The 18,372-nt window shown below is 42.1% G+C and overlaps 1 protein-coding gene across 3 annotated transcripts in view; it reads right to left on the minus strand.

Annotated features, from left to right (window-relative positions):
- MAN1A2 (mannosidase alpha class 1A member 2) overlaps positions 1 to 18,372 on the minus strand; it is a 234,765-nt gene that overhangs the window by 195,316 nt on the left and 21,077 nt on the right. Inside the window, exon 1 of one of the 3 annotated variants that reach the window (XM_032420653.1) lies at positions 3,132 to 4,181. The exons of 1 other annotated variant lie outside the window; for it this stretch is intronic. In XM_032420653.1, coding sequence (XP_032276544.1) covers positions 3,132 to 3,433 — 302 coding nt within the window. In that variant the 5' untranslated portion in view covers positions 3,434 to 4,181. Of the gene's footprint in view, positions 1 to 3,131; positions 4,183 to 18,372 lie in introns of those variants that run through there. One more of the 3 variants, XM_032420663.1, reaches the window with a different exon arrangement.

Below are 18,372 nucleotides of genomic sequence, written 5' to 3' on the forward strand. Positions count from 1 at the left end.
ACATGTACAGTATTTAAAGTGGTCTCAAAATTAAAATAATTCAATTAAAACTATAATTACCAGTAACAATAACTGCTAATCTTTACTGAGCACTTACTAAATACTAGGATATTTTGAGCACTTTACATGTACTGTCTCATTCACTACAACAATCTGTAAAGTAGATGCCAACGTCATCCAGGGGAAGCAGCTTAGGCACAGAGTTTAAAAATTTCAAGATCATACATCTAATCAGTGACAAACGAGGGCATAAATCCATGCAGTCAAGACTCTAGAACTTAAGCACCTAACTATAATACTAAATTAACTCATTAATAAAGAAAAGTCAATTCAACAAGTACCTCTTAAATACTGTGAATAAGAAATAATGGCCATGATTCATGTTCCATTACTTATCCATTAAAGTAAGGTTCCTCATCCCTCTACCCTGCACCCTTCTACATACACAAAATAAAGATAAATTATCAATTTGCATTTTTCAAATTAAGATTTTTTTGAACCACACCCAAAATAGGTATGATTTTAGCACCAACTAGTCCTGTTGAAATATTATCTTTCTGAATGATTTTTAAATGAGCTGTTTCTACATTAGCTTGATGTTTTATGTCTCACATTTTAAACTTATTATTTGAATGATCTCTATTTTGAAATGTACTTCATTGCCCATGTTAGAAACTGCTACAGATTGTGCTTTCAGATATAAGCAACAACCGATAACATACCAAGCAAATATAAACCGATATAACCTCAGAAATACGTACAAAGGTAATACAGGGATCCCTCTTCACCGGAACCCTCACAATTTGAATCCTTGCTTTCCAAAATTCAGGAACTAAGCAGTTTGAATAAATTTTCACATGTATCATTTGCAACCCGGGCTCTTACTATCCAAAACTCAGGATCTGGCTCACAATCCCTTACTATTAGAACTCAATAACCAACCAAAGCTCCCAACTCAGGAACCCAATAGTTTGGATAACAATACACAAAGCAAAATATTCACAGGTTATATAAACTTAAGAATTCTTGTTTAAGAGGGCCGCCTGGGTGGCTCAGTCGGTTAAGCGACTGCCTTCAGCTCAGGTCATGATCCCAGGGTCCTGGGATCAAGCCCCGCATCCGGCTCCATGTTCTGCGGGAAGCCTACTTCTCCCTCTCCCACTCGCCCTGCTTGTGTTCCCTCTCTCGCTGTCTCTCTCTGTGTCAATTAAATAAATAAATAAAATATTTAAAAAAAAAAAAGAATTCTTGTTTAAGAGATCTAAGTAGGCTTTTTAAAAATGTAAATAAGATGGACATACCTGTATTCTCATTCAAATCTTTTTTTTTCAAATCTTACATTTTAACTACACTTAACCGAGAATTTTCTTTTTTTTTAAAGATTTTATTTATTTGACAGACACAGCGAGAGAGGGAAAACAAGCAGGGGGAGTGGGAGAGGGAGAAGCAGGCTTCCCACTGAGCAAGGTGCCTGATGCGGGGCTTAATTCCAGGATCCTGGGATCATGACCTGAGGCCAAGGCAGACGCTTAATGACTGAGTCAGTCAGGCGCCTGGAGAGAATTTTTCTAATGAATGTTTTTAAACTAGAATGTTGCCATATACTGTATATTTTTTAACCTTTAGACCACACAAAATATAAACTGTTTAGTACATGACAGATTAGTGTAATAATAGAGTTCAGTAATGTTAAAGTGTGGCTCTCAAAGAAATCTGAAGCCAGTCTTAACACCCTTTATTCTCAAATATTTATCATAGCTTGTATAAAAATCATGGGAAATAAGGTTCTCCAGGAAAACACTACTTTGTGTTAATTTTTCAGCAACATATTTCACAGATCAGATTTTTCTCGAAGTCACAAAGAGCAAAGAGCAAAAATAAAAGAAACTGATGCGAAAGAGTACGGAAGTTGAAAATGATGGCAAAAAGTCCAAATTTAGTTACAAAATAATGGCTTGAAACAATTTTAGAAGTAACTACACCACAAGGTTCAGCCAAAAGTCAAAGAATCGGGAAGCAAATAGTGCATTAACAAGATTGAGAAAAAGGAAAAACCAGCTGTCATTACAACATTGCATTATCCCAAGTATTTAACTTAGGCTCACATCTGAACCTAAAAGCTTCTTCAACTCCTGCTTAATAAAAAGTGAAAACTAATGTCAGTTGAAAACAGAATTCAAGTATATGGTTTGTTTTTTTTTCCACGTACTCAAAAATTATTTTAAGAAACAGGAAAAAGGGGACTTAGCAGGTCAAAAAAATATGTATAGGTTTGAGAAAAGTAAACTACTTTCCCAAACTCTTCTTTTGACACAAATTGCATAAATGATTTAAAGAGATAAACACTAGAGCTCCTATTTTATCCTAATTTGGCTATACTCACCCAACAGCTCTCCTCAAATTTGGTGATTTGAAAGAATGTGAACCCTTTCATCAACCATATTGCAAAAGTTACTTGACACACTCCAACCCACATATTAAAAAAAAATAAAAAATTTAAAAACATAACCAAATCTTTCTACAAGACACAAAGTGAAATGACTGTAAAATTCAATGATATTTTTAACATAACTGATTTCCACATGGCGTACCAAAACAGATCCCCTGAAAATAAAAGAAATCAGGGTATTTTTGCATGCTAAGAAAGGACAGGTATATTCTGTCCATAGTTTGTCTTCCTAAAAAGGTAAGATTCATTACTGATCTTTAACTACAAGCTAGAGAATAAGAGCCCTTTGGAAGAGAACTCAGAAGCTGTAAGGATTCAATGGGTCTATTTCACAGGGTGGGACTATGACTGAATGCAACACATTCTAATAAATGAAGACGCAGCATAGGTGATCATTTCTTTAGATTAAATTTTCCTACCTCCCAATTGGTCACATCAGACCTAATATCGCTGAGCTCAAAGGTTTCTCCTATATAAAACAAAGGAGCTGCACTTTAAATGGGGCTCTAGGAGCCCTTCCAGTCCATGGTTTTATTCCACCAGTTTTGAAATAACTACAACTCTTAACGACTCAGGGAAAATTACATCTTACTAAAAAAAAAAATAATAAGACAGATTTGATGCAATAAACCATACCCTGCTCTGCCAAATGTTAATACCAAAACTTCTGAAATAAACAAACCTGTGTCTATGTTCATCAGGTCCATGGATCAGGAAGACTCCAGGGTTTTTAGCCCCTTTGCTGGCATCTACATGAGGAATTAACACATCTTCCAAACCCAGATCAAAGCGTTTGTGTTTTGAAGAGTCTGGAAGGAAGAAGAATGCCCCAAAACACAGGGTGATGAAGGCACTTAGAATAAGGAGGAGGATAAACTTCTCGGAAAGTCTCAAGGTAGCCCTGTGATGTGGGAAGGAAGGCGGCCCCAGGTTCAGAGGTGGTATCCTTCGTCCAGATAAAGGCAGCAGGGCCGGGGTAGTCATCGTTTACGCTCTTGAACAGAATATCTTACAAAGTTCTCATCTTATATCAAACGTACAATACATTGAACAGTCTCCAAAATCTTGGCAAAAAAATGGAAAAACTCAATTTTACTCCTCTTAAAGGACTCCTGTGCTTTTTAATAGGGCACCTCTTTCACGCTCGTCCAATTACATTCAGAAACGAGCGTGGCCCCCACACGATCACTAGTTTGTGTCCTGTAATATTTTCTCTGCCATTTGGTTTTCAGTACCTCATCGGGTTATCACAAGTCTCCTCTTCATTCCTAAGAGTAGATGAGGCAAGCAACACTGCAGAAAGGATGCAAGGTGGGGTCTTCCATTCCTGCACCCCAGTGAGATGCTCCAATGTGGTCTCCCGCCCCAAAGGGAGACTGACCAGATCCGAGGAGTTGCAGAAGGTGCACTTAACCACCTCTGATGCTTCGATTCCAGAACCTGTTCACCTCGGTGGTGGAAAAATAAGGGGCTCCTCGGAAGTCTGCCAACAGGGAAGGAAGGAGGTCTCCCGCCTCGCCGGGAAGGCGAAGCGGCGGCGCCGGGCGAAGCCGCGGGAAGGGAGTCTTGCACGCCCGCGCCTCCCGACACCGCCCCCAGGCTCCACGCTTCGGGGAGAGCTCCGCCGCTGCCCCCTCGACGGCCGGCGCGAAGGGCATTCGCGCCCCAAATGCCTGCGCCCTCGCAGCCGCCGCTGCCGCCGCCGCTGTTGCTAGCGCACGGGTCTGGCGGGGAGCGGAACTTCCTCCTCGGGCGGCCACTGAGAAGCCCCGGCGTGTGCAGGGGGAGGGGAGGCGCGGCGGCCGCCCCCGCCCGGCTCCTCCTCCCGCTCGCCGCCGCCGCCGAAGTTAACCCCGGCGCCTGCTCCCCGGACGAGGCCGCCGCTGACCCCGCCGCGCCCGGCCGCGGTGACCGGGCCCCCGCCGCTCCGCGGCGCGGGAAGAAGTCGAGCCGCGGCCCCTCAGTCCGAGAGCCCGGGGCAGGCGCCTGCTCATTCCTCGCTCGGCGCTGGGGAGGCGGCGGCCCCGGGCGCGCAGGAGCGGCCGCGCCTCAGGCGAGCAGAGGTCGGCTCCGTCTCCGTCCTCGCCGGCCGCGGGCTGCCGTGGGGGCCTCCTCGGCGCCGCCTCCGGTCGCTCGCAGCAGCTTGCTCTGGCGGCGGGTGCGGGAGAGGCGGCGCGTCCACGCGGTGCGGGGCTGCGGCCCGGTCGTCAGCCCCTGCCTCCTAGGCCCGGAGAGCGCAGACAGCAGAGGGCCGACGCCCGTTGGGCACACGCCTGCAGGGGACTCGGGGGTGCGAGAAGGGGGGGGGTGGAAGGCGCGGGCCGGCCTGCCGCCCTGACTCGCGAGTGGGCGTCCCCGGGCGCCGGAGTGTGAGGTGCGCGCGCACGCTCCGGGCCCCGCCCCGCCCGGCCCGCGCTCCGGCCTCGCGCCGCTGCGGGCTCCAGCGCCCGCGCGCCCCCCGGAAGCGTCCAGCTGCCGGCGTCTGGGCGCGCGGTGGGCGCGGTTCGCCCCCAGCTCCCGGCTGCCAAGATTGCCGCTGCCAGGCGCCTTGCCATCGCCAGTTGGTGGCATTGGCCCGGCCTTGGGGAGCGGGAGGAGGGCTCGGGTCGCGAAGGGTTCGCCGCAGTTAAGGCTTCGCGGAATGAACGGGCTCTGGCGTTTAATCTTGCTCCATGGGAGTCTTGTCTTCTGGTATAGACCGTCGGTCCCTAGGGCCCAACGGCAGGATCTCAAACTTCTTCCATGTAGTCCATGTGCACATTGCTGGGCACCCGAGACTCGAGCACCGACCATGTGCCAGGCTCTGTGTTAAAAATGGCGACCTTGTCCTTTCCGTTAGGTTTCCATTCTGCGGAATGGGTGACACCAGCCCATATGACCTTATATGAAAGCGGCCTCTTCATGATTCAATTTCTGCAATACGTTTTCCAGTCATCTCACTCCTCACCACCACCACTCCCGTAAAAAAAGATAAGTATGATCGAGGAGGTTCTAAAACCCAAAAGGGCAATATTGTTTAAATTCGGGCTTAAAAACAATCTAGTCGATTCCTTCATCTATAATATGGAGAAGAACCATGTTGTGATTAAGTCCGAAAGAATGTTTTATAATATATATGTATTGTCGCTTGCAACTTACTTTCACATTGAGTTTTACTCTAATATTAAGATAAGTTGTCATTCCCTCTAGGCATCCTTACTGATGGCTGGGGATTGGAGAGGAGGCCCTTAAATGGCAGGGGAGAAAAAGACAGTCTTAGCTCAAAAATCAAGCAATAAATAAATCCTCATGCTCATTGGCACAACTCAAAGTACATTCTAGTCTGCACTATTTTCAGAAGCTCTGCTATCTAACTACCTACAGTATGACAAAAGAAGTCATTGTGGTTGACCATGCTTCACCAAATCAAACAGAGATAAAAATGTTAACGGAGGGTCCCCTCTCATGAGTTCACCCAGTCATGCTGGCAGTAAAGTGTGCTGAATCCAAAGTGAGGTTTGTGTTGGACACTTGTCAAGAGTAGGTATAAGAAACGCCCTGCCTTCCTGAAGTATCTCTATAAAATGTGGCAATTTTAGGGGCGCCTGGGTGGCTCAGTTTAAGCGACTGCCTTCGGCTCAGGTCATGATCCCGGAGTCCCGGGATCGAGTCCCGCATCGGGCTCCCTGCTCAGCAGGGAGTCTGCTTCTCCCTCTGACCCTGCCCCTCTCATGCTCTCTCTCTCTCTCTATCTCATTCTCTCTCTCAAATAAATAAAATCTTTAAAAAAAATAAAATAAAAAATAAAATGTGCCAATTTTATGAATAAGTTTCTAATGCTGAGCCTCTCCGGAAGCCAAAGGACTTGAAGAAACATGGGTTTCCTACTGGTCAGGTCATTCTTTCCCATGAAAAGATGAGGGAAAATAAATACTGAGCTATGAATGACATAGCAAGTTATGTGTCTTGCAAAGTAAATATCTAAGTTGACACTAAATCATTAACCACAGAGAGATCAATCATAGGAAACCTGCCACAACCTAGTGTGACTTTGGCAGGCTCAACCTCATAGCTTCTGGAAAAGTCTTATATGTGCCCCTTCTTTCTTGTCCTTGCCTTCCTGCAAAATTCATTTTTTCTTCATGAGAGTAAAAACAGCATTATTTAAATTTGGGGTTATTGTAGATGTTTAAGTTCAGTCTGCAATTCTGAAGCCATTGATGCTGTCAGTTATTTTATTATAATCCTACCCAAGCATCAAAAAGTAGCATGTAAAAAAAATCACATATATATTTAGTGTGTGCATGTATTCTCTTCTAGAGACTAGGTCCCTTTCAAATAAGTTGCAGAAGAATCAGCACCGTTTTGTTGGGTTTCCTTAAAGCAAGTTGCAGATGCATTCATAAATATGATTACAAGTATATAAAAATATGCATATAAAAGATTAAAAGGGGGAGCACCTGGGTGGCTCACGCGGTTGGGCGTCTGCCTTCGGCTCCGGTCATGATCCCAGGGTCCTGGGATCGAGCCCTGCATCGGGCTCCCTGCTCGGCAGGGAACCTGCTTCTCCCTCTGCCTCTGCCTCTCTCTCTCTCTGTCTCTCATGAATAAATGAATAAAATCTTATTAAAAAAAAAGATTAAAAGGGAAGATTTGAAAAAGAAGTATAACTGTTGTGTTAAGATGCTGGTATTACATTTGATTTTCCCCATGTGTTCTGTTTGTGTTCCTTTTATGGAATAATGTTAAACTGGTACCTGAGAAAGTTGAGGTCAGATTTCAAATAGGTGGACTCAGTTGTATCAAGGTGAAAACACATCTGGGGGCAATCAACAGAAAGCAGAGCGTATATATAAAACAGGGAAGGATCTCATTCTAGAGAGTGCAAAGAGAATATCTCATTTTCAAAGAGCAGTTATGCTTTAATCAAAGGTATAGACAAGATTCCAAAGTGGCAGATAAAGAGATGATTTCCCTTTTATAAATCCATATACATTAATTGATATTTCAGTAAATTGACTTATTAAATTACTAACAAAACAAAATTTACCCCTACATATTTTGGATGTATAGGATCATTACTGAGATCCACTTACATATTACAGTGTAAAAGTTATTTGAATTTATTCAATCATATGTTAACTTTTCCATTATCAAAACAATTTTAACACCTATCACATACACACACACACACACCACCTCGCTGTGTTTTCAGTTAAGTTGAAGTTACATGCTAGAGAAAAAATATATATACACCTGATATGCAAAAAAAAAAAAAAAAAAAAAAAAGCTTTTGTTTTACTTACATAACCTGTACCTTCTTAGTTTCAACTGGTTCCCAAATATCCAAGAAAGATGTTAGAGGAGAAATTACCAGACATGACCACTAAATGCATAGAGAACCAGGCTTTGGCATTGTTCTTTCTGTTTTCACATTCTTTGAAGCTTTCTTCCTCAGAGGGCAGGGATAAACTGAAGTTCAATGTTATGAAACTCTCAAGTTAGCTCTATGAAAATCAGCAAAGCCATAAAAGCTTCAGGTGTCTCACTGAGCCTAAGTCTTTAAGGTTCATTTGCTCATAAAAGACATATTTGTTGAAGGACTACTATGCAACATACCCTACGAGGTGCTAGAGATTTGGAAAAATAAGTCAGAATCCCTATTTCAACCAACTCACAGTCTAGTGTGGAGAGAGAGCTGAACACTGGCAATTACAAATGGTGGCGAGGGGGGGGACGATGATGTTAGAATAGAGCCCCAGGGGTTCATGGGAACACTGAAAGGGCACCAGAGTGAGAGGAGGGAGATTGGGAGTGTGTTGGGGAAGGCTCCTGAATCAACTGCCACCTGAACTAAGCCTTTAACCAGGAGGAGAGAAGGTTGGTGCTTCAACCTAAGGAGCAGAGAATGCACAGGAACCCCTTGTTGCTTTTCCTGCCACTTATCCAGAACCCTTCCCTGCTTACTCTTCGGCTGGCCCTAATCCCCCAGTACTCTCCCAACTGGGAAAGTGAAATTTTCAAATTTTAGAAAAACCTATTCCTACGTAAACACATTGCTGGGGCCTCTCCCAGAGCCCAAGATAGGGCCAAGCAAGGAGGAACCCACTGGGCTCATATAAATTACTTCTGCTCTGAATCCAGCCATATCCAAGGCTAGTTCGTCCTTTGAACTTCTCCGTTACACAAGCCTACACATTTCTTTTTTCATCAGAATTCATTTCTGCAGCTTGCAATGTAAAAAGAGTCTTGACTGATACACAGCATGTCTGCATGGAGGTGCTCTGGCTGCCCATAGTATGCGAAGAAGCATCAGTAGTCTTACCAATGTAAAGGACCACTCTTTCAGGAGGCCAACAGGCTTGGGCCAGGGATAAAAGTGGGATACACCCAAGAGAGAACAACTGTCTTCTTGAGCAGCTGGAGGAGAAAACCTAAAATTGAAAGGGCTGGACACAAGTGACAACAGACCTTAGTAACCCCCACAGAAACCTTCCAATGGATGCTCACATCCACCTTTATAAAAATCAGTCTATGCTAAAGGAAGCTAAACATTCTTTATAAATCCTCATATTAAGGTTGTTTTTAATCCACTCAAGGCAGTTAACTTGAGAATGTTTCATTGATTTATATGTTCATTCATTAAATATTATTGAGCATCCACTCTCTACTGATGCTATGCCCTGTTCTAAATATCCGAAGGTGAATAAAATATGGAGGGCAGCTGCATATAATACAAAGTATATAGGCTCTGGAACTAAGAGAACCTTGGGCCTAATCCTGCCTCTGCCATTTACCTGTGTGACCTTGGAAATATTGGAATCCCTCCTTATGCTTAGTTTCTTCATCCATAAGATTAAAATAAAAACACATACCTTATAGGGTTGTACTTCCTCGTAACAGGGATTCAGTAAATATTAACTACGGTTTTTATGATAGGCATCAGGATGGGAAGGCGTTGGCAGGTGAAAGAAAAGACTTGGAAGAAGGAGAAAGAACATGGCATGTGTTAGGGGCGCCTCCTTTCCCCTGGCCCCATTTTTCCAGGGAGTGGGTAGGAGGTGTTCCATTAAGATATGACTTTTGGCTCCTTACACCGCTATCCTTCACACTCAAGAGTGAGTTTCTTGATTGGTAAGTACCATTGCATTCATTGGTTCATAGTTCTTGACTGGATGGAGCTAATCTATTAAAAGGCCCTAATTAGTGAGGATTCATCCTCTTCCTGTTCCCCTTCTGCCCCAGAGTAATGCAGACAATGATCTTGGGTAAACAAGTCTGCTTTGCAGACCCAACCTTCCCCTTTGTAGGCTGTTCTGAGGCTACATTCTGTGGGGATTAGGAGCTGGCACAAAATGTCAGCAAACCCTTTTGGGTTATAGATCCAGAACCCTGTTCTTTATTAGCTTATCTATAATAAAGCTGACATTTTAAAAAATCTCCACTTGACTGTCCTCTATGTCTTATTTCATCCAAAACTCAGGGCTGGGCTGGGGAGAAAGAGCATACAATTTATTGATCCTCTAAAGTAATTAATTATGGCCAGAACATAGATTGTAGAGGGAAGGGTGGTGAGAGATAAAGCCAGAGAGGTAAACATAGAAGGATTTCTGCTCAAGTGGTTGGTACAGTAAGGTCATGCTTTGATCCATTCCCTTTACTCCACACAAAGAGTAATGATAATTAAAATATAGAAAGAGAAAAACCAAAAAGGCACAACCAGGCTCAAAAACAAATAACCCTTCTCATAGATCAGAAATGGAATAAAAAGCCCAAAGCAGTCTGATGCCACAGGCCTACTGAGGTTTCAAACCTGAGGTTCTCAGGTTTGAAAGCCAAGATTTTTGTCTCCTGCAAGGTGACAGGAACTAAAGATGCTCCAAATAAGGTGGAAGACAGGAACCAGGCTTGATTCTTGAAGTCAGAAGCTCATGAAAGGAGGCTGAAAATAAACTGCTGCCAACCCACCACCTGGGGAAGCAGAAGGACAAAGACACAGCCTTAAAATCAGGAACCAAGCCAAGCAGCTGGCCAAGTGATTGGTTCTGCAATATCCCCAATATCACTGTGGGTTGGAAGCATCAAAATGCCAACATGAGACCCAATTCTAGAATGGAGATCCAGGGAGGCAGGTGGAGACAAAAATCACTGAACATGGAGGGGTGAGCACAGAATGTGTGAGAGGGAAAAACAAAACAAAACACACAGAAAAACCAACACTAAGCTAAAACAAAACAGGAAACAGCAAGTGAAAACTTCCCACCCAAAATGAGCCTGACCACCAAGTTCCAAACACATATTGATATCTAATACTAAGAAAGATGGCCAACATAATGAACACTCAGAAAATGAATTTACTTCAGATAAAATTAACTCTATAGAACTGACAGAGATTTTTAAATTAATATTTTGGCATTCTCAAAGTGATAAATGACAAAAAATTAGGGACATTTTAAATGGACAAGAAATTAGGGAACAAATACAAGCTGATTAAATAATAGATAAATGTGAAAAAGAACTAATAGAAATCTTAAAAATAAAAATATGGTCACTGAAATGAGAAAATCAATAGATGGCTTTAAGTCTGGAACTGGCCAAAGTTGAAGAGAAAAAGTAATGAATTAAAGGGATGTACTGAATAATTCACCCAGAACACAGCATAGAAAAATAAAGAGATTATAAAATGGAAGCAAAAAAGTTAAGATTCATGGGGATTCTATGGAGTGGCTCCAACACATGTCTCATAGAAGTTCCAGAAGGAAAAACTGAAGGGCAGCATGGAGAAACTCTACCTTAAAAGAAGAAATGACTGAAGGTTTTCTAATCAAAACGTCAGAACACCTTGTGTAGCAAGCAAGATAAATAAAAGTAAACTCACACTTTTGTGGCATTATAGAGAAACTACAGGGCTATAAGGATGAAGATAAAGTCTCTCAAGTTACCAAGGGAAAAACAATGGTTATCTACAAGTTACCAAAGGGAAAACATTGGTTATCTACAAAGAGACTATAGCTAGAGTTATCAAAGGCAACAACAGAAACAAGAAGACAGTTGAGTATCTTAAAAGTTGAATGGAACACTATCAAGCAAGAATTTGATTTCCATTTAAGGGAGAGATCAAGACAAAGACATTTTCAATAAAAGACTAACAGCATTTACCACCCACAGACCTACACCAAAAGAACTATGGAAGAAGGAAGAATGTCCTTTCCCAATAAGAAAAATAAGCCCAGAGGGAAAGCACAGGATACAAGATACTGATGAGGGAGGGAATTAATAAAATGTGATGGTAAAATTAAAAATAACTACTTTAGTGTTAAAAAAAAAATGACAGGAAGAAAGGAAATGTACAGTGGATGACTGAAGCATGCTAAACCTCTTGGGAGATGTATAGAAATAATGACTTTGTCTGAATGCTTTGTCTATAGGAAATTTTATATTAATAAAAAGCTGATCTAGAGCTTCTAAACCTGCAGAGAGAAAAGAAATGGCCAAGGGTTGAAGAAATTTGACATAGAAAACTGATCATTGAATAGAAGGCAGAGAAGGAGAAAAAAAGAAAGTACACACACAAAATGGAATAGTAAAATTAAGCACAAATATATTAGCAAGTACATTAACTAAACAGATTTAAATGACTTATTAAAGGACAGATTATTAGGTTGGTTTAAAATAACATTCAGGGGGCACCTGGGTGGCTCAGTCAGGTAAGCGGCTACCTTCGGCTGGGGTCATGAATGGTCCCAGGGTCCTGGCATCAAGCCCGGCATAGGGCTCCCTGCTCAGCGGAGAGCTTGCTTCTCCCTCTTCCTCTGCCTGCCGCTCTGCCTACTCGTGCTCTCTTTCTGTCTCTCTGTCAAATAAATAAATAAAATCTTTAAAAAAAAAAAAAATAACATTCAGGTATACAATGCTAGCAAATGACACACAAACTAAACTACAGAAATACTGGATATAAAAGGATAAAATGCTATCAAAAAGAAAGCTGATGAAGCATTGTAATATCAGACAAAAAAAATCTTTTAAACCAAATGAAATAAAGAGGGTCACTACCAAGAAGTTGAATGTACCTAATAACATAGCTTTCAATTACAGAAAGCAAACCCACCAGCATTACAAAGAGAAATTGACAAGCCCACTGTCTGAGTGGGAGGTTTTAACGGATCTATCAGACACAGCTATATCAGGCAGACAAAAAACAGAGGTAATAGAGATCGTATCATGAAGGGCCTCTAAGGAGGCCACATTAAGGAGTTGGGTTTTATTCTGAGAGCAATAGGAAGCCATTAAAGGGTTTTAAGCAGGGGAATGATTAGATCAGATGCGCGTTTTTAGAAGGATCACTCTGGGTATAAAATGAAGAGTGGACTTCAGGGTGGTCAGACTACATAAAGGCAGGAAGACCATTTAGAAAACTCTTTCTACCATGTAGCCAAGAGATATTAATGGCCTGAACTACATAGTGGTGTTGGTGAAAAACAAGAGCAGGTATTTCAATAAGCGATCTGATAGTATAGCTGATTGGGTGGCAGGGGAGAGATGAAAGATGGCATCCATACACCTGCCCTAGAAAACTTGATGCATGGAACTGAAAAAGAAGAGGTTTTTTTTGTGGGGGTAGAAGATATTATTTCCTTGTTTCTGATTATACCACTTAACATTCAGCCCCTCAGTTTAGATATTCAAACTGGTTCATTAAAAAGTTAAGTTATAGGGGACGCCTGTGTGGCTCAGTTGGTTAAGCGACTGCCTTCGGCTCAGGTCATGATCCTGGAGTCCCTGGATCGAGTCCCGCATCGGGCTCCCTGCTCAGCGGGGAGTCTGCTTCTCCCTCTGACCCTCCCCCCTCTCATGCTCTCTATCTCATTCTCTCTCAAATAAATAAATAAAATCTTTAAAAAAAAAAAGTTAAGTTATATTCAGGATGCCTGGGTGGCTCAGTCAGTTGGGTGCCCAACTCTTGATCTCAGCTCGGGTCTTGATCTCAGGGTCATGGATTCAAGCCCTGCATTGGGCTCCATGCTGGGCATGGAGCCTATGTAAAAATAAAAAAATAAATGAATAAATAAGTTAAATTATAGTCAATATACGAGGATTATGTAAATCAATTTTAAATAATGTCTATCAAAAAGTATTCTACTTTTAACTATTGTTGCTTAGGGAATGTTTTGATAATCTGGGGGAAAATGACACTTTAACAATACCAGAAAAATGTGTGTATATTCTAAATAATCATTTTCCACATGATAATTGTCCTTTAAGATTATATTTTTATTACAGATTTTCTCACTTTTCTATACATAATGGTTTTCAAACACACCTATATGCCTAACTACTGAAGTGGTAAAGCAGTCATGCCTTTCTTAGTGCACAGCTGGTATTAAAAACAAGTAAATCCAGTATGTTGACCTGTGAATTCTTACAGGGAGTCATAGGTTTCATGGCACATAACTTCTTTCCTTTTCCTGGTGGTCATTAATTACTTTAAACTAATATTTCAGTTTACAATGTGTCTCTATCCTTCAGAGAACAATGATTTTGCATTGACTGAAGTTGGGAGGGGTGTATACATTATACGACCAAACTGAAGTTACTTATAAATGCTGAAAGCTAAGGAGCTATTATTGCAAAGGCAATTTAGTAGCTTCAAGCATGAAAAAGGTTTAAAGGACTTACAGATTTCCAATTATGAATTTTAAGGTTTTGTATTTACTTTATAGCCATTCTAAAAGGCAAATGAGATTTAATTTTATTTTTTTATATAAAGTTGTTTTGTGTTTTTTTTTTTTTTTTTTTTTTTTTTTGGACAGAGAGAGACACAGCGAGAGAGGGAACACAAGCAGGGGGAGTGGGAGAGGGAGAAGCAGGCTTCCCGCTGAGCAGGTAGCCCGATGCAGGTCTCCATCCCAGGACCCTGGGATCATGACCTGAGCCAAAGGCAGACGCTTAACGACTGAGCCACCCAGGTGCCCCAAGATTTAATTTTAGAGTTCCAAATGTGTTGTGCAATTTCAGGTTAACATTCTAAACCAAGGAGTAAAGTCTGAGCCTGTTACCCACCAGGACTGCTCCAACAGCCGAGAAACCCTTTGGAGCCCTATAGGGAATCCGCCTGGGCATCTGCACATGGGAAATTTCCCGGTTGTAATAGACCCATAATGAGCTGTGTGACTCTAGGATTGTCTCTTAAATGATGGCAAGGATGTGTTTTGAAAAGACAAAACCTTTTTTGTGTCTGATTTTTAAAGTGAACACTTTCATTTATTTGAGGGCAAATATTGCATTACATTTCACACATGGAGTCTGCTGTTTATTACAAGCCATTATCAGATAATTTCTCTTCAGACCATATTACTTCTTCAACTGCAACCCTCTGCATTCAGGGGCAATGCAAGCAGTGAAGTGGGCTCTTCTCCTTTAAGGGCAGCTGGTATACCATTCAACTCACAGCATGATTTGTTACCATCATGCTATATAGACCCCTCTCCCTTCATGGAGAAATGCTAAAATCACAGAGGTCCTGCTATCACAGTGCTGTAGGAGTCTTCTTCCCTATCATGTAAGCTGAAAGAACTGATGCACTATGCTTTTCTGATATTTTGCAAAATTATAACTACTTGTTAGTTTTAAACGGCATGGAAAAAAATGGGACATGGCAATAAAATTATAGTTTGTATTTCCAGTTGAGCCAGATATGTTAAAGGTGAGGGGGTTTTTGTTCTTGTTTTCATGTTGGTGGTAGGTTTTTTCTTCAGATCTTTGTACTTTCTAGAAACATAAATGCATGGAAGGAAGGAAGCAAGGAAGGAAGGAAGGAAGAAGAAAGAAAGAAAAAGAAAGAAAGAAAGAAAGAAAGGAGGAACTTATGTACCAGTAGATGTGAATAATGCTCAAGAATTACTGCATACTGCACAGAAAGATTCATCAAGATTTGAAGATAGAATCAGCACCCAACAAGAAAAAAAAGTAATTGTATCATTTCCATAGTAACAATGTTAATCATTATGATAACCTAACAGCAAGGAACCTGGAAAGGTCTTTAGTGTTTTCTCTCATTTTTTAGCAAAATACCCACGGTGTCCCCATAAGACACTATCTTATTTTATGATTTGGGGGAAAACGAAGATTCCTCAAATGTCTGTTTTGCTATTTCATACAAAGTCATTCTCTGCATCTAGACTAAACTTCTCTCCTGCCTTAACTTCTCTGCCAGTGATTCCTGTAGGCAGCGGGGAACATGAGAGCCATAGCATCTCTGGGGCGGCAGGTTCCCTTAGGCTGATATAACAGGAGAAGCAGAAATTCCTCATATAGGTAAAAACAGGGCTAGGGAGTAACCACTTACCCCAAGGTAAGCCATCAAACTAAGTACTGCATAAATATAGAAAAAAGACCACTGGGGAGCAATCTGAATAAAACCTGGAGGGAAAATGCACCAGAGGGCACAGACCTGAAGTCGATTATGGGTAAGGGAAACAGAGGTCCTGGGTTTAACTTTCCATAAAAGAGATGGGTCTCTTGAGACCATGGCTTGCAAAGGCAAGGAACTATATTTATTTCTGATGAAATAGCCAAATAGTCTGGGAGTACTTACATTCCAAGGCTTTGTGGAATCATCACTTCATTCATTCATTCATTCTTTCATTCATTCAACTAATTTAATTTATCATCATCATCATCATCATCATCACTGATGTCAGGCATTCTTCACCTTTCTCTGTTAACCAGATTAATGCTCTTCCCATCTGACTGACCAATTCCAATGGTTCTCAATTCTAGCCGTATATCTTAATCACCCATGAAGGGTTTTTTTTTAATCTGTGTGCCCCAGCCCCTTCCCTGAGCCACTATATTAGAATCTCCTGGGGTAGAATGTGGTCGTTTAATGAACCCTAAGGGGCTATGCTAGGAATAAAAGGCTGCTACAGCGTCATAGCTATGCACCTTGGGCTCAGTCTTTCTGGTGCTCTCTGAGGAGGACCCACGGTTCAGGCTTAGGTGAAAAAAAAAACCACCTACAGGGTTCCAGCGAGATGTCTTTGCTTACTGCTCTACTGAAGGTAACGAGGACGTCTGGTTGTTTGGTGAAGGTATAGAGGTGATGAGTCAAAAGCACCGAGGGCGGGTGTGGGTGGTGGTAGATTTATCCATGAGATTGCCCATAAATGGTTTTAATTCATGTACTGCCAAAGAAAGGAACTATGGCTTGTCTTCCATAATTTGCATAGATGATTTCATGAGCTTTACAAGTCTAATACAATTCCAACAGGGTCAAGACTGGGAATAAGAGCACAGACTCTAGGGTCATGCCACCCCAGGTTTACCTACTGGTTGTATGAGCCTGGGTATCTTCCTTATTTAAGCTCTCTGTGCCTCAATTTCCCCATCTGAAGCATTAGCGTCATTGTTCCTACCTCACAGGCTCATTTCAAAGACTCAGTGAGTTGGCACCTGTGCAGCTCAAGAACACAGCCTGGCACAAAGTATTAGGTATACAGGACCAATGGGTGTTATTCAGGGGAGATGTTTTGCATACTCCCCACCACCCCCGAGACCTGATGAGACAACAGGACTTTGCACTGAGTCCACATACTGTGTCTTGCTTTTTTTTTTTAATTTCTTTTTATAGATTCGATTTATTTATTTGACAGAGAGAGAGAGAGAGAACACAAGCAGGGGGAGGGGCAGAGGGAGAGGGAGAAGCAGGCTCCCTGCTGAGCAAGGAGCCCGATGTGGGGCTCGATGCCAGGACTCTGGGATCATGACCTGAGTCCAAGGCAGACGCTTAACCAACTGAGCCACCCAGGCACTCCACATCCTGTGTTTTTTGACATGGACTTGAAAAGGCCTTTTTATCTGTCAGCCTTCATCTCAAGGCCGGAAGCTCCGTGAGGATCAGGACTGAGTCTGCCTGGCTGACCATTATGTCCTCGGCACCGAGCGCCGCGAGTAACACGGAGCAGGCACTTCACAAACATGCGGGGAGTGAACAGTGAGATCTCACTGTGGGTGGACTAGGACTCTGCCACTTGCAGTCGCGCAACTGGGAGCAGGCTACTTGACTTCTCTGATCCTCAGCACAAGCATTACTTCCTCAAAGGTTCTTGCAGGGACTGAAGGATAGAGCGTGAGGAAAGCAGCTGGTGGAGTGCCCAGAACAAAGTTAATGTTAATAGTTAATACGTGTTTAAAAAAGCAGCACAGCCAAGTGCACCCAAGCCTTTCATTTTCCTAATTTTGTCTCTTTCCTTATTTAATAAAAATGGATGTTACAACCATAATTGTCACTATCAAAACCCCAGAAAACAGGGGAAACAGGATGAAAGGTCAGAGGCTCCCACTCGGCAATTCTCTCAGGTAGACATTTATTAACACTGATTCATTAATATTCATTGGACAACTTGTACAGTCCGGGTAGAGCATAAAGAGAAAATGGTCAGCTGAGGGCTCAGCCTACCTCCATGCCGGTTCTCCACGCAGAAATTAATCCCACACAAAAATCAACATTTGCAGAGCCGAAGCAAAAGACAGAGAGCCCAGCTAGCTACATGTGCCCCTCTCCTTGCCCATCCAGGAACCTGGGCTTGGGGACAAAAGAATCATCAGTCACATGTCAGATGCCACTTGAAAAATCTGTATTTGGCTTTGTAAAAAAATAAGAAGAATGTGTTATTATTTTTAAATTGATTCCGTTTTCTCCAGTTTTATTGAGATATACTTGACACACATCACCGTATAAGTTTAAGGTGGACAGCATAATGGTTCGGCCTCATATATCATGATCTGTTTTGCTTTTGATGATAGTAATACCTAACACTTATTGAGCGTTTACCGCCTGACAGACAATTGGTACACGTTATCTCTTGTAATTGTCAGAACATCATTATTTCCGTTTTGGAGATAAGGAAACTCAAGTCTGCCATTGAAACTGTAGAGGTTGAGAA

This window comes from Phoca vitulina, unplaced genomic scaffold (assembly GCF_004348235.1).
Source record: "Phoca vitulina isolate PV1807 unplaced genomic scaffold, GSC_HSeal_1.0 scaffold2, whole genome shotgun sequence".
In the NCBI taxonomy this organism is placed as follows: domain Eukaryota; kingdom Metazoa; phylum Chordata; class Mammalia; order Carnivora; family Phocidae; genus Phoca; species Phoca vitulina.